This window comes from Lepus europaeus, chromosome 20, assembly GCF_033115175.1.
Source record: "Lepus europaeus isolate LE1 chromosome 20, mLepTim1.pri, whole genome shotgun sequence".
NCBI lineage: Eukaryota > Metazoa > Chordata > Mammalia > Lagomorpha > Leporidae > Lepus > Lepus europaeus.
In genome coordinates this window covers 14,656,704-14,671,867 of record NC_084846.1, presented here as the reverse complement: position 1 = coordinate 14,671,867, position 15,164 = coordinate 14,656,704, and the positions used below count along the sequence as shown (strand labels likewise).

At 51.2% G+C, this 15,164-nt stretch overlaps 1 protein-coding gene across 1 annotated transcript; it reads right to left on the bottom strand.

Moving 5' to 3' along the window:
• Positions 1-1,743: 1,743 nt before the first annotated feature.
• Positions 1,744-6,187, bottom strand: LOC133749338 (histo-blood group ABO system transferase 2-like). Its single transcript, XM_062178520.1, has 4 exons — positions 5,996-6,187; positions 4,874-5,007; positions 4,382-4,516; positions 1,744-3,131 (listed from the first exon to the last, which is right to left on the bottom strand). The coding sequence occupies exons 1-4, from the start codon at positions 6,185-6,187 to the stop codon at positions 2,444-2,446; spliced, it is 1,149 nt and encodes a 382-aa protein (XP_062034504.1). The 3' UTR covers positions 1,744-2,443.
• Positions 6,188-15,164: the final 8,977 nt, after the last annotated feature.

Genomic DNA, 15,164 nt, shown 5'->3' with positions numbered 1-15,164 from the left:
CTTGGCCCCAGTCAGCTCCAGGACTTGGACAGGGCTGGTTGATCCTGTACTTCTGGGTGCAGCATCAGTGTCTACTTAGGAACACCCTTCCTCCCCTCCTGGCGATCCCCCAGCCCTACCTGTGGCCTTGGCCTCATTTTCCCTATAGAGCCTTGTCTTTCTCTGGGTTTGCTTTGGAGCCTTCACATCTCCAGACTAAGCATGCCCCTGATGGCCATTTCAGGGGTGCACCCAGGCCCAGCAAGGTCCCTAGGACATGTCTGGGGCACAGGTGCTGACTACAAGGTTGAGAGCCTCTGGGAGCCCCTCCGTACCTTGAGCAGCATACACTGTAGACACGAATGCTACGGATAGATCATGTTCTATGGGAACAGAGACAGTCTGATCCTAGCGGCTCTTCCTTGCCTCCAGTGGCTCCATTGTGCACTGGGGAACCACTGCCCTCTTGTGGTCATCACCAACCCTGCAGCTCCAGGCAAGAATTCCAGAAACTACAGCACGCCCTTGGTTTGGGGGTTTCCAAGGCAGTAGGACTGCCACTGGCTACTCTGTTGGAGGTGGAATTTTAGATTCACCAAGGGAACTTGGATGTGTCCCAACAGAGGACTGGCTAGGGTCCCTTTATCATTGGCCATGCTGAGCTGGGAACCTTGGGCCTGAAACCACATGGCTCAATGATCAAGGTGTTGGGGAAAGATTTGCCATGTGACTGCTCAAGGTGCATCTGAGGCACAGACCAACAATGGACATGCCTTCTGTAGTCACAGCCAGCCAGAGATCTTTCCAGATCGGCACATAAAGGACTCACTTTACTCCCTATCTTCTTCCCCAGCCATTCAGAATATCATCATGTGCATGGGCTCCATGAGTTAGCCAGGTCATTTCCAGTGATCTTATGAGGAAAGCTGTGGTGAGGAGCCATGGACAGGCAAGCAGACTCAGGGTGTCTCCATGGGTCATGCCCCTGCGACTGCCTGCAGAGTTAGGGGAAAAACATTAGTGATTTTGGGCCTGCGCCGTGGCTCAACAGGCTAATCCTCCACCTTGCGGCACCGGCACACCGGGTTCTAGTCCCTGTTGGGGTGCCGGATTCTATCCCGGTTGCCCCTCTTCCAGGCCAGCTCTCTGCTATGGCCCGGGAAGGCAGTGGAGGATGGTCCAAGTGCTTGGGCCCTGCACCCGCATGGGAGATCCGGAGAAGCACCTGGCTCCTGGCTTCGGATCAGCAAGATGCGCCGGCCACAGCGGCCATTGGAGGGTGAACCAACAGTAAAAAGGAAGACCTTTCTGTTTCTCTCTCTCACTATCCACTCTGTCAAAAAAAAAAAAAAATTAGTGATTTTGACAGAATTAAAACACCAACGGCCTCTGTGGGAAGGTGTAGAGGTTCCTGTCACTCAGGAATAAAGGCCCTCAGTTCTGCACAGCTCAGCACGCATTTCCCAAACTCTTCCTTCAACAGTTTCATTACACGACAATGAGCATACATTCATGTGTTTAAAGCTATATACACTATACAGACCCACCATACACACTACACACCACACACAGTGTACATGCACGCACAGTAGACCCACTACAAACATACTACACTTACAACACAATAGAGGTGTGATGTACAATACACACTACACATTCCACAAGAATGAACTCCAAATTGATCACAGAACTAAACATAAAACATAAAATGATACAATGCTTAGACGACCACAGGAGAAACTAGCTGACATTGACAGTGAGGTTTTAAAAGATTTATTTATTTGAAAGGAAGAATTACAGAGGGAGAGGGAGAGCAAAATCTTCCATCTGCTAGTTCATTTTCCAAATGGTCACAATGGCTAGGGCTGGGCCAGGCAAAAGCAAGGAGCCAAGAGCTTCATTCAGGTCTCCCATGTGGGTGGCAGGGACCTAAGCACTTGTGCCCGTATTCCAGTGCTTTCCCAGGTACATCAGCAGGGAGCTGGTTCAGAAGTGGAGCAGCTGGGACTAGAACCAGCACCCAGTGAGCCACAGTGCCAGCCCCAGCAATGACTTTTTAAACATATCCAAAATACCCATGATAGAGGGCATAGCTCAATTGCAGACCTTTTGTCAGGAAGATGGAGACTGGCCTCATCCCAGGCATAGGGTGCAGGCCACACTTGGCAGAAGCTTCAGGTGGTGGCCACAGAGGTACCAACTGGGGCTTTGTGTGTCCGTGTGCATATCTGTTTATGTCTCTGTATGTCTGTGTGTGCATGTCTGTGTGTTATTGTGCATTTGTCTGTGTGCAAGTCTCTGGGTAGGGACAGAGGCTGGGCCTGCCTGGGCAGCTCGGTTTCAGCAGTCTTTTCACAGGGAGATGAAGTGGAGTCACTGCACCCTTTTCTCCCAAACTGCTTCTAGGACAGGGTGGCCCAGGGAAGGAGCACAGACTGCCAGACCCTTGTCCTCCCCAAGCTCCTCATGGATTCCGAATTTTCTGGCGGTTCTTGGGCACAGTCACAAACCTCAGTTTCTTTAAGACTGGGTGCCAGTCCAGCAGCCAGTCACCCCACAGGTACTCAGGGGACAGCACCTTGGTGGGCTTGTGGTGCAAAAGGTACTTGTTCAGGTGGCTCTCGTCATGCCACACAGCCTCGATGCCTTTGGCCTTGTCAACCATCATGGCCTGGTGACAGGCACTGGTGAGCTGCTGCACCTCAGCCACTGAGCCCCCAAAGAAGGCCCCAATGTAGTAAAAGTCACCCTCATCCCAGGGGATGTATGCCTGGGACCTTCGTCTCCTCTCGTAGGTGAAGGCCTTGCGGTTGGCTGTGTAGAAGGCAGGGTGCAGGGTGCCAAACAGAGGGGAGAGTATCTCCACGCCCACGTGGTCCCAGAATTTCATGTCCACATCAGCACACACCAGGTAGTCCACCTCGTGGCGGAAGCGCTCTGAGACATTGCTGATCATCTCCATGCGGCGCATGGACACGTCCTGCCAGCGTGCATAGCTGCGCACGGAGAGGACCACCAGCTGCCGGCCCTCCTTGAGCAGCACATGGGGCACATCGGCTGGCCGGTCAGTGAAGATGTAGTAGGTGACGTGGTGTCCCACCATGAAGTGCTGCTCTGCCGTCTCCAGGAACGCCTTCAGGAAGACCATGTATCTACAAGGGGGCAGAAAGCAAGACCACGGAGCCTTGGTCAGCACCCCACCATAGGTGGCCACAGGATACTTAGGCACTCAGAAACACAGGACCTCCTGAGGCTGCAAGCAGCAGAGGCACCACACTCTCCTGCCTTGTCTCAGGTGTGTTCATGGCTATGCCTTGCTTAACCCTCTCTTCCCTGAGGGCAGGGGAGCTGAGGCACAGTGGGGCTACATGGTAACCCAGACAGCAAGGGGGTGGGGCTGGAGCTTCCCTGGCAGACCCCCTGTGGAACCTACAGGCTCACCTGGGCGAAACTCAGCCCATGGAACTCCTTCTCACACCTGGCAGAGCTGGTTGGGACCTGTGAGGAATCCACCACTCATCCCCTGCTCCTCAGAGTCTAGATCCCAGTGTTACACCCTGGTGCCCTGTCCCCTAGAGGCTTGAAGGAGACCTGCTGCCAAGGTCCTCTGTAAACAACTGAGGAGTCTCCACTAAGTACATCCACCATGGCAGGGGCCAGGTCTCAAACTATGGACAGGAGACAGGAGGTAGGCATCCAAAGAAGAGACAGGTAAGGCTTAGGCCATAAACCTCACCTTTAGTCCGAGAGCAAAAGCTTCCAGGCTCAATTTGTGTGCCCTCCCTCCCTCCCCCCCTACCCTGCCCCGAGCCCAGGATGTGTCCAACTGCTTTGGATGGATGGTCTCTCCTGGAGGTCTCCAGGGCTTTGCTCCACAGCCATGGGGATGGGGCTTCCCCATCAACTGGCAGTGTGCCATGCTCCCACCCCCAACCCTGAGTGGAAGTTTCCGGAACAGCCACCATGACTGTTTCACCTGAGCCTGTCACACCCCTGGCTCATCAGTAAAGTCTTCAGTGGGGAGACAGGTGCTGCAGTGAATTGAGGAACACCCACACACCCCATGGGATGACACTGCCCAGCAGGAGCCAGGTCTGAGGTCAGGTTCCTCCCCCACGTGGCTCTGCACAGCAGTCTCCCCAGTGTTGGTGGCATCCATGCTGTCACCATCCCTGCTCTCTGTGGCTCCATGAGGCCCAGCTGGTTGCCTGTGGGCTCTCATCAGCTCGCATGAAGCTAGTTAGACCCAGAGTCCCAGGGCCTGAGCCATGAGGCTGTCTGCATCATCCTGCAACTGAGCCCACAGGAGAGCCCCCAGCTCTGGGCATCAGTGCACAGTGTCCACAAGAGCAAACAGGCCTATCCTTCCCCTACTGAGTGCTCGGCCACCCCACCTACTCACTTCTTGACGGCAAACACAGTCAGTCCGACAGTCAAGTTCTGTAGCCAGAACTGCTCGTTCAGGAGGTCGATGTTGAAGGTCCCCTCCCAGATGATGGGAGCCAGCCAGGGGGTCACAGTGAGGGCATCACTCCTCCTGCACAGGGAAAGAGCCACACAGCAATGTGTGAGCTGACAGCTGGGTGGCCCATCCCAAGACCCTCTACTCAGCCTCCACCTCCCAGAATCCCCCAAGGCTATCCCTCTTCCAGAGGGACTCAGCAGGCAAACCCAGACCCCTGCCAGGCAACTTGTGACTGGCTCAGACCATGCTGCCCCCCCAGGGAGGGGAGGTTTGCTCACTGAAGGCAGGAGCCCCCTCCCCACTAGGGAAGACCCCACCAAGCTGTGCACGTCCCCTATTGGATAAAGGAATAGAAGACAGGGAAGCCAGGCTAAGGAAATAAGAGGGACAGGGAGCAGCATGGGGGCCTCCAGATTTAGGCCTCAGAACCTATGAGAATTGCTCCCCTGATATCCAGACATCATGTCCTGCTCTGGCATCTCTGGGACAGCATTCGTCCTTTGTGAAATGTCAGTCAAATCACTCACGAGGGAGTCAGCACCATTGGCTGGGGATACAGCATCCTGCAAAAAAATAAAAAAATAATAAACTGTGCATGTGGGTTCATGAAATTACATAGGACATGGGCTGTGGGTGGAGTGCAGGGCGAACAGCCCCACACTGGCTGCCCTGGGCCCACTCGGTCTGTAATCTGGAGACCCTGAAGAAGGAAACTCAGAGGTGCCAATTCAGTGTTTGTAAACTGGGGAGAGCAACTAGGCAACCTTGCGGGGCTGGAAGGGACCTAAGAGGTCTGTGTGGCTCACTTTGGTAAGGAGGAAGCTAAATATGGCCTTGTGTGTAGAGAAAAGCCATCAGAGACACAGCTCATCGGCCTGCTCTGCCCCAGGCCATGTGGCTCCCTGAGCTCTGGCTTCCTGTCTGAGAAATGGGAGACCAGCACCCAGCTCCCTCAGCTGTCAGGATCTGCTCCGACAGTGGTGTGGATCATGGCTATGACAACCCATGAGCAGTGGCCCTGTCCTCACCTAAAGCATGCAGAGCCCAGGAGAGACAGGGCCTCTTCTAAAGGCAGCTGTGCCTGCAGACAGGGACTTCAGTTGTGGGTTAAGCTGCTATCCAAGAACTCCCATGGGACCCAATGAGGATGCCAGAGAGTTCACAGCTCTGTGGAGGAAGGAAGTGTAAGGGGGTGCCTGGGGCTGGCATAGGGATACAGAGGGAGTGTCTCACAAATATAAATATATACATGGGGAGTGGCCAGTGAGGCCAGCACTGCTGACAGTTTCAGCCCTGATAAAGGCCCCATCCCAGGCACTGGCTTTCTGAGCCTCCAGCACACCAGGCTGGTGACCACCACCTGGAGAAGCCAAATGACATGCGCTGCCACATGGTCTCCCCGACTGCAAGATGAGGGCAAAGTCAGAGCACAGATGTGGGAAAGGAGCCACCCATTTCCATGGATGGCAGGCAGGAAGGGGCTGCCCAGCATCCACAGCCTCTGTCCATGCTCCAGGGCTGAGGGCAAGAGTGCAGTGTGGGAAGACTGACTGAGGCTGTGATACCTGGACAAGGTGACAACTTGCCAGCCGTCGGGGTCTCGAACAGCGACACTGTAGGATGAAACACAGGAGACGAGGTTGGTACCAGGAGCAGAAGGCAGTGCACAGAATCCGGGGGTTCATGGGGGACAGTGGTGGCTGGGACACTGCCTGGTACTGACTGTGCCCTTGATGTCACCATCCCATCAAACACTGCAGTTTGCTCTTGACAGAGCTGCACAGCTCCCCTCCCTACCCCTGGTTCTCCAGATGCTTCTAGGCTGGTGGGCAGGTGGGGGTTTCAGAATGTGCTCCCTCCCATCAGGTGGGGTCCAAGTCACTGGCCTTGTAGGGACAGGATGCGAGGGAAATGCGACAGAAGTGATGCTGGCAGCTTCTGAAGCCAGGATCTGAAAGACGGCATGGTCTCTGACCCCTGGGGGATGCCAGTCTTGTACCCAAGGCCACATAGAGTGTCCTCGGCGAGTGTCTCCAGCAACCACCGGGAGTGTGCAGACATTTCAAGAGAACCCTGGCCCTGGCCTCTGTCTATCTGTAATCACCTGAGAGACCCCATGGAGAGTTGCCCAGCTGAGCCCAGGCAGTCCAGGAGCCTGGGGAGCGAGCAGGCAGGGACCACAGTGGTTTCTAGCACGCAAGGGGTGGTGGCTCCACTGCACTGGAGAATGGAGGCAAGAAGGAGATTGTAGAAACTGAGAGCAGATAGGAGACAAGAGTGGTCGTGGCAGAGGTGCAGCACAGACCAAGGCCTGGAGTGAGGGTCACGTGGCACACAGAGGCATGACAGCAGCCGCCCTGGGCTGTGGTGGGAAGGATGGGCTAGAGAGACCCTACAGGCCAGACCACACATGACCTCCTCTCCTATGTTCCAGAAACATCACTCTTGCTTCTGTGACAGCCGAGAGGTGAGGAGGGAGAGCAGGGAAATGAGTATGCAGCTGACGCAGTTGAGGCAGAGAGGGGTCATGATGGGGGCCAGGAACTGAGGCAGCACTGTCAGGCCCCAGGCATGAGCAGGTGCAGGGTGAGCATGAGGGAAGCCTCAAGGCCAGCTGCCACATGCCTACTGCGGGTGGAGGTGGAAGACCATGAGGAGGAGGGACGGGTGGGGTGGGGCCACTCAAGGAAGCCTGGAGTCACGGCTGCAGCCAGACATGGGAGTGCAGCAGTGCCCTGGGACCCTTCAAAGCCATGGAGGCAGCCGTGACTGTTTTGGACAGAGCATAGGAAGGGGAAGGGGAGGTGACTCAGGTGGGGCCAGGGAAATCCATGGAGCAGCAGCCAGGCCCTGAGGCCAGTGCAGCTTACCCATCTTGCACCCACACTCACCCATGACCAGCTCCTACGCCTGCTGGCATCAGGCGTCTGGAGCTCAGGAACCCGTAGCTGTGGGAAGGAAGTACCAGGGAGTAGTTCAGAATGCAGAGCCCAAACCCACTGTCCTCCCCTTCCTGAACAGAGCGCAGAAACACCTGGGGAGGCTGCAAGCTCATAGCAAAGCCCAGGTGGCCTACCCTGTCCCAGACCAAAAGGTGAGCTGAAGGGAGGACCCTGGGAATAGGGGATGTGTGGGCTCCAGAGGCAGCTGCAGAGAATCCCCCCCCCCCGGGGTCTTTGCAGCCTGAGATCACCTAAAGAAATGTTTCCTGTCAGTGTGCACAGATGCCCCTGTAGAGCTGGCCATGACCTCATTCTGGGGTTCTAGGACCTTCTGTCTGGATAGTGCTCATAGCCTGGCCCTGAGACCTGACTTCCCCACTCCTGACCCCAGATTCCTTTTATAGATGGTGGCTGAGAGTGCATTCCTCTGGAGAGGCTTCAGTTAGGGAGCAAGTGAAGGGTGAGGTCGAGCTTGTTTAGTGTCACAAGGTCCCTCCCCACTATGCCATGCTGGGAGTGGGGACCCCATTGGGGTCTAAGGCTGCTCTTACCCAAGCTGCTCAGCCACAGCACCCACACATTTCTTACCCAAAGAAGGCCAAGATGAGAATTGTCAGAAGAACCACTGAGTGCAGTGGGTAGCATTTTGGTTTTCCTGGAAAGCAGTGGTGGAAAGTCTGGTTATTCCTTCTCCTGTCACCTTCCCCACCACACACCTGCTTTTCCTGTGATTCATCAGATTCCCATACTCCTCTCTGATGGCAGGTGGTGCTTCCTGCCCAACCCAGCTCCTCTCTGCTCCCCCTACACACTCTGCCACGGGGGAAGCCCTTTGTCCCCCATAGCTCATTGCCCAGCTGGCCCCCTCACCTCTTGGACCCTGCGTTGAGCACTCCCTTCCCATGGCTTGTCCTTTAAGGTGACAGGTTCATGAGGCCACGCTTTCAACAGTCAACTGTTCTAAAAGGCTTCTCTCTCCAGGTCACTGCTCCTATTCCTTTCAACTGACCCATCTGTTACTTATTTTCAGTTGCCTGCTCTATTCACCTCCACATTTCTAAATCCTATGACCACAGAGCCATCGAGTCTCATGAAACAGAATGTGGGAGGTGGAAGATGCAGGTCACATGTCTATTTGCATTTTCTCCCTCTGTGTGGTTTGTTGATAGTTGACTGTAGGGAAATCTGGGTGCAATTTTGGTTTAAAAAAAAACATAGTTTTACCTGCTATGCCACAATGCCAGCCCTTTGAGGTATAACTTATAAGCATTTTAGGGACACAGTTTGATGAGCCTTGAGCAATGCAAGGCACCTGTAACCACCAGCCTGAACAAGCTACACATTTTTCATCACCCAGCATCTCCCCACCCCCAGCCACTGGTCTACCCTCCTAGTACTGCAGGTGATTGGAACAATGCCATACACACTCCTCTGGCTGCACCCACGCAGCAGTGTTCTGAGACTCATCCAGCAGTCACCCTATCTCTTGCTCACTCTGCATTGCTGGGTAATATTACACCATTCATACGTCACGGTATGGCTCATTCTTTCTCCTATAGCAGTGTTCTGAGACTCATCCATGTGGTCACCAGTGTCCCTTGCTCATTCTGCATTGCCAAGTAGTATTACAACATTCATGTCACTGTGTGGCTGGTTCTTTATTTCTGTTTTTCCTGCTGTGGCTACCACAAAGCCTCTATAAACATTTGTGTGTTTCCATTTCTCTTGATTAATCACCTAGGAGTGAAAGGGATGTGTCCACTGTGAAATATATGTTTGACTTGGTAAAAACAGCCCAAGTCATTCCCCGCATGGTGAAGTCTCCCCAGCAGCACTGCATGAGGACTGCAGCTGCCCCACACTCTGGCCAGCACCAGTGAAGAGGCCTCGCTGTGCCTGAGGACCTGCCAGGCGCCACATTCCCAGGTGCTTAGTGGTCACTTTCCCTTTCTCATGAAGTATCTGTTTAAACATTTTGCTCATTTTTAAACGCATTATTTCTTGGGGCTGGCGCTGTGGCATAGTGGGTAAAGCCACCGCCTGCAGTGCCATCTCATATGGGTGCCGGTCCAAGCCCCGGCTGCTCCACTTCTGATCCAGCTCTCTGCTATGGCCTGTGAAAGCAGTAGAAGATGCCTCAGGTCCTTGGGCCTCTGCACCCATGGGGGAGACCAGGAAGAGGCTCCTTGCTACTAGCTTTGGATCAGCGCAGCTCCAGCCATTGCGGCCAATTGGGGAGTGAACCAGCAGATGGAAGATTCTCTCTCTCTCTCTTTCTCTCTCTCTCTGTAATTCTGGGTTTCAAATAAATAAATAAATCTTTTAAAAATGCATTATTTCTTTTTATTATTGATATGTACTGATTTGAGTATCCTTGGCCAGACACAAATAGTTCCTCTCCATCTCTAGTTTGATCACTTTGACTTTTTTCCCCTTTTTTTTCTTTCAAAGAGAAGGTTTAATTTTGATAAAGCCTGATTTATCATTTTTATGGCTTCAGCTTTTTGGTAAAATCTCATAAATTTTTGCCCACTAAAGCTCATGAATATTTTCTCCTAAAATTAATTTATAGATATAGCATAAAAGGCTTAGGGACTTTTAAAAATGGACTTTCAGGAGCCTGCACTGTGGCACAGTAGGTTAATCCTCCTGCAGCACCAGCATCCCATACAGGTTCCAGTTCTAGTCCCAGCTGCTCCACTTCCAATCCAGCTCTCTGCTGTGGACTGGGAAAGCAGAGAAAATGGCCTAAGCCCTTGGGCTCCTGCACCCACATGGGAGACCTAGAAGGAGCTCCTGGCTCCTGGATTCAGATCAGCTCAGTGCCGGCCATTGCAGCCATTTGGGGAGTGAACCAGCAGATAGAAGACTTTTGTCTCTCTCTCTCTCTCAAATAAATAAATAAATCTTTAAAATGAAAAGAAAAATTTAAAAATGGAAATTCAATAATTTCGTCTGAGTGTGAAAAAACTTCCCATTCCCCATCATAGTACCCTGGCACCCTCATCAAAGTTGGCTGTGTCTGTGTCTGGATGTGTCTATTCCTAGGCTGCACAGCTTACCATGGCTACTGTAATATCAACCTGTCTGTATTTCTGTAGCTGTGAAACCCACCTCTAAGTCAAGGCGTGGAAGCCCCCCAAGTTGGTTTTCCTTGTTCTTTATAATTTTTATTTTATTCTATGGAAAGGCAGAGAGACAGAGAAAGAGATCTTTATATCTGCTGGTTCACTCCCCAAATGACTGCAACAGCTTGGACTAGTTCAGACTGAAACCAGGAACCCAGAACCCTCATCTGTGGCTCCTACATGGGAAACAAGGCACACAAGTACTTGAATCATCATATGCTGCCTCCCAGGGTATACACAAAGAAGAAGCTGGAATGAGTCGTCAAGCTGAAACTCAAATGAGGAAATTCTAACACAGTTTTGGCTAATGTGGGACATTTACATTTTCATAAAAAATTTAGACTGTTGGTCAATTTTTTAAAGATTTATTTATTTATTTGAAAGTCAGAGTTACACAGAGAGAGAAGGAGAGACGGGAGGGGGGTTTTCCATCTGCTGGTTCATTTCCCAAATGGCTGATTTGGCTGGAGCTGCGCCAATCCAAAGCCATGAACCAGGAGCTTCTTCTGGGTCTCCCATGTGGGTGCAGGGGCCCAAGGATTTGGGTCATCTTCCACTGCTTTCCCAGGTCATAGCAGGGATCTGGATCAGAAGTGGAGAAGATTGGATTCAAACCGGTGCCCATATGGGGTGCCGGCACTGCAGGTGGCAGCTTTACCCACTATGTCACACTGCTGGCCCCCTGTTTGTCAGTTGTATTTTTTTTTTTGACAGGCAGAGTGGACAGTGAGAGAGAGAGACAGAGAGGTCTTCCTTTGCCATTGGTTCACACTCCAATGGCCGTCGCGGCCAGCGCACTGTGCCGATCCGAAACCAGGAGCCAGGTGCTTCCTCCTGGTCTCCCATGAGGGTGCAGGGCCCAAGCACTTGGGCCATCCTCCACTGCACTCCTGGGCCACAGCAGAGAACTGGCCTAGAAGAGGGGCAACTGGGACAGAATCCAGTGCCCTGACCGGGACTAGAACCCAGGGTGCCAGCGCTGCAGGTGGAGGATTAGCCTAGTGAGCCACAGTGCTGGCCTGTTTGTCAGTTTTAACAAAAATCGCTTCTTGATTTTTGGTTGAGGCTATATAAATGCCAGAGTGCAAGTTGGGAAGAAGTGACAAGCGATATGAAGTCTTCCAACCATGATCATAGTGTATCTGCCCATTTACTTATGTCCTCCTTAATTTAGAGACATTAAGAATCTCAGCATTTTGTAGTTTTCATTACTTAGGCATTGCTTCTAATTTGGTAAATATCTAAGTTTTTCACGTTTTTGGATGTTAAATGGTATTTTTTTGTTATTTCCTTGCCAATTGATTGTTGCAAGTATTACAGAAATATAATTGGTTTATGTACTGGCTTTGTATCCTGGGTGGGACCTTGTTAATCTGATTTAGTTGTTGGGATTATAATAATATAAGGGTGTAATATGCTTGTCAACAGTAGCACAGAGGAGGAAATGAAGCTATACTGCACAGAGCAACGTCCCCAGACAGTAACTTGAATATACAAGAAGAAATCAATAGCAAACAAATGGTAAATTTGCAGTTTTTAACAAAATGTTTCGAGGACTGCAATTGTGGCTCAGTGGGTTAATCTGCCATTTTCAAACCTGGAATTCCATATTAGAGTGCTGGTTTCAGTCCTGTCCTGGCTGTTCTGCTTCCAACACAGCACTCCATTAATGTGCTTAGGAAAGTCATCAGGGGATGACCCAAGTACCTGGGATCCTGCCACCCTTGTGAGAGATCCGCATGAAATTCCATGCTTGTGGTTTCAGAATGGCATATCCCCAGCCATTGTAGCCATGTGGGGAGTGAGCCAGCAGATGGAAGACCTATTTCCATGTGTCTTCCTCTTTCTCTTTGTCATTCTGCCTTTCAAATGAATTAAATATTTAAACACTTGAAGCATTTTTCTCCCTATTCACCCCATTTAATTAAAAATAAAATTATATAAAAGATTAATAATTTCAACACAGGATGATCAGATTTATAATATACATAGATTAACACATATAAAATAATATCACAAACCACCCATAGAAGAATAGAAATTGAGCAGTATTGTAATAATTATGTGTTTATTACTAAAGTTAGTATTCATTTGAAGCAGAACTTGATAAATCTGAAGTAGATCATGTAAAAAAAAATTTATGTACTGAAAAAGCAAAGGAATTAAATAATATATTAGGAATACCACAATAAAAAAGAAGGCAGGCAAGGATGGACAGAAGAAAAAGACATGAAATGTGTAGAAGACAGATTGCTGAATTACAGATGGGAATCCAACCACATTAAGATTAACACTGAACTTGGTGTATTAAAGGCTCTGATCAAAAGGAACAGGTTATCTGACTGGATTTTGTTTTAAAGCCTCAAGTATAAACTGTCTAGAGAAGACACACCTTAGAAACAAACAAATAGGCCCAAAGCAAGAGGATGGTAAAAGTCTCACCCCCTGACAAAAATAATCACAAAAGCTTTGGGCATAGAAAGTCAATGGCCCCGGAACACACAGACTTAAATATATACATGTGTAACAACCCATCCCCCAAATATAAGAAACTAAAAGTGACAAAACTGAAAGGAGAAATAGTCAACTTGATGATAAGCAGCAGGAAAATTCAAATCCTACCCCACTCTCAATAGTAGATAGAATAATTAGAAAGTGAACAGACACTCAGGACTTGATGTTACCATAACCCAAGCAGACCAATCTGCATCCCCAGAGCACACGTTCTCAAGTGTCCCTAGAACATTCTCCGTGTTACAGCATATGCTGTGAGATTCAACTGAGATCATGCAATGTTTGTTCTCTAACCACAATAGAATAAAATTAGAAGTAACAAAGGAAACCTGGGAAATCTACCAATATGTGCAGCTTAAGCAACGTATTTCTAGATGAACAGTTGGTGAATGAAAAAAAAAATTCTGAGTTGAATGAAAATAAAAATACAACAGATCTAAATGTATGTAATGCAGCTACAGCTGTGGTTAGAGGAAAATTTGTAGCTCTAGGCCTAGATTAGAAAAGTCTCAAACTAATACTTTCACCATAAGTAACTACCAAAAAACGAAACAGCAATTTAAGCCCAAAAGTGACCAGGAAAATTAACAGAGTAGATACCAATGAATCAGAAAAAAAGAACATCAGAGAAATCAAATGTCAATTCTTTGAAAAGACAAAAATTTTATGTATGGGGGGGGGGGGAGCAAATGACTAAAATCAGGAATGAAAAGGAGACGCCAATACCAACTTTACAGAAATTAAGGAAATACTTTTGCCAACAACATAAGAGGAAATCGAGATTTTTTTTAAAAAGACACAAGAAACTTAGAAGAAAGTATAATACTAAACTTTTGTGACATTGAATTAAGCAAAGATTCCTTCAATAAAAGAAAAACTGATAAATTAGAACTAATCACAATTTTAAAGCCTGATGTCAAAACATCAGTAAGGTACTGTGCCACACTCAGGCAGCGCCTGCAGGGCAACCCTACCCAGCCCCTTCCTCCTCACAGGTCCCTCCTGGTTCCAGCCCTCCCCGGTGTCGCCACGTGCACTGCCCAAAGGAACCGCAGCCCAGCCTCTCTGTCACGGAGAGCTCACTTGGGCCACACCTGGCCCTGCGCCCTGAGCTGGACCTAGGGAGAGGCGGTTCCCCACGCTCAGCGTGCCCAGGGCTCCTCTGGATCAGCGCGGGGCGCCAGCGTGCGGCAGACACCTGGTGGCCTGTTCCAGGCCTGAGAGCCCGCTCCCAACGGCCCCGTCGTCGGGGCGGTCAGCACTGGTTCCAGTTGAGGGAAGGACAGATGAGCCGAGGGTGGGCGAGGAGAGGACAACCACCCTGACCAGGGCCCGGGATGCCAGAGTGCAACCGCGCGCTCCGCCCAAAGGGTCTCACAGGCACGGGTCAGACCCGCTCCACGGCCGCTCTGCACAGGGCTGTCCCAAGGCCTGCGAGTCCTGGTGCTCATCCGTCCAGCCTTAGAGCCCGTCCTGGTTTCCCATCCATGGTCACGCCCAACCCGCACCGGAGACCCGGGGGCCACACTCACCAGGAAGAGTGCACAGCTCGGCCATCTTTGCGCGTTGATCTCAGCGCAGCCAGGCCGCTTGCCCCTCCGCCGCCTTCCCCTCTGGGCCACACGGGGGCAGGGTGGGGCCTCAGGGAACACAGAGGCGCCCCCACCTGGCTCAGTCCAACCCCTGCCCACATTCCCCAAGGCCAGACCGGAGAGGGGACAGGGGACACTGAGCTGGAAAGGGCCTCCTAGAGGGAGTGCAAAGAGAGTCCATCTGCCCCTCGCAGCCCCCCGGCTTCCCTTGGGCCACCCTGACCCCTGTCCTGGGCAGTACCCCTACACCTGTCCCCTGACGCCCTGTTCCCTCTCCTCTGATGAGGGAGAACCTTACACCTCGCCTCCCAGGGAGGGGAACTGGATACCCCTTGCCCCAAAGCCTTTGGGACCTGAGGCCCTGTCGTCTCCACCAACAACACAGCAGCTCCAGACAGTGCCGCATCTCTAGGTTCACTTTCATGCCCTGCACACACTGCCCTCTACTGGCCCAGCACATCCTACCCGCTGCAGAGCTCCTGTCCTCGAAGCCTCCTGGGACTCAGCTTCTAGCACAGGGGGCCCAGAGACGCGCCCCACCCCC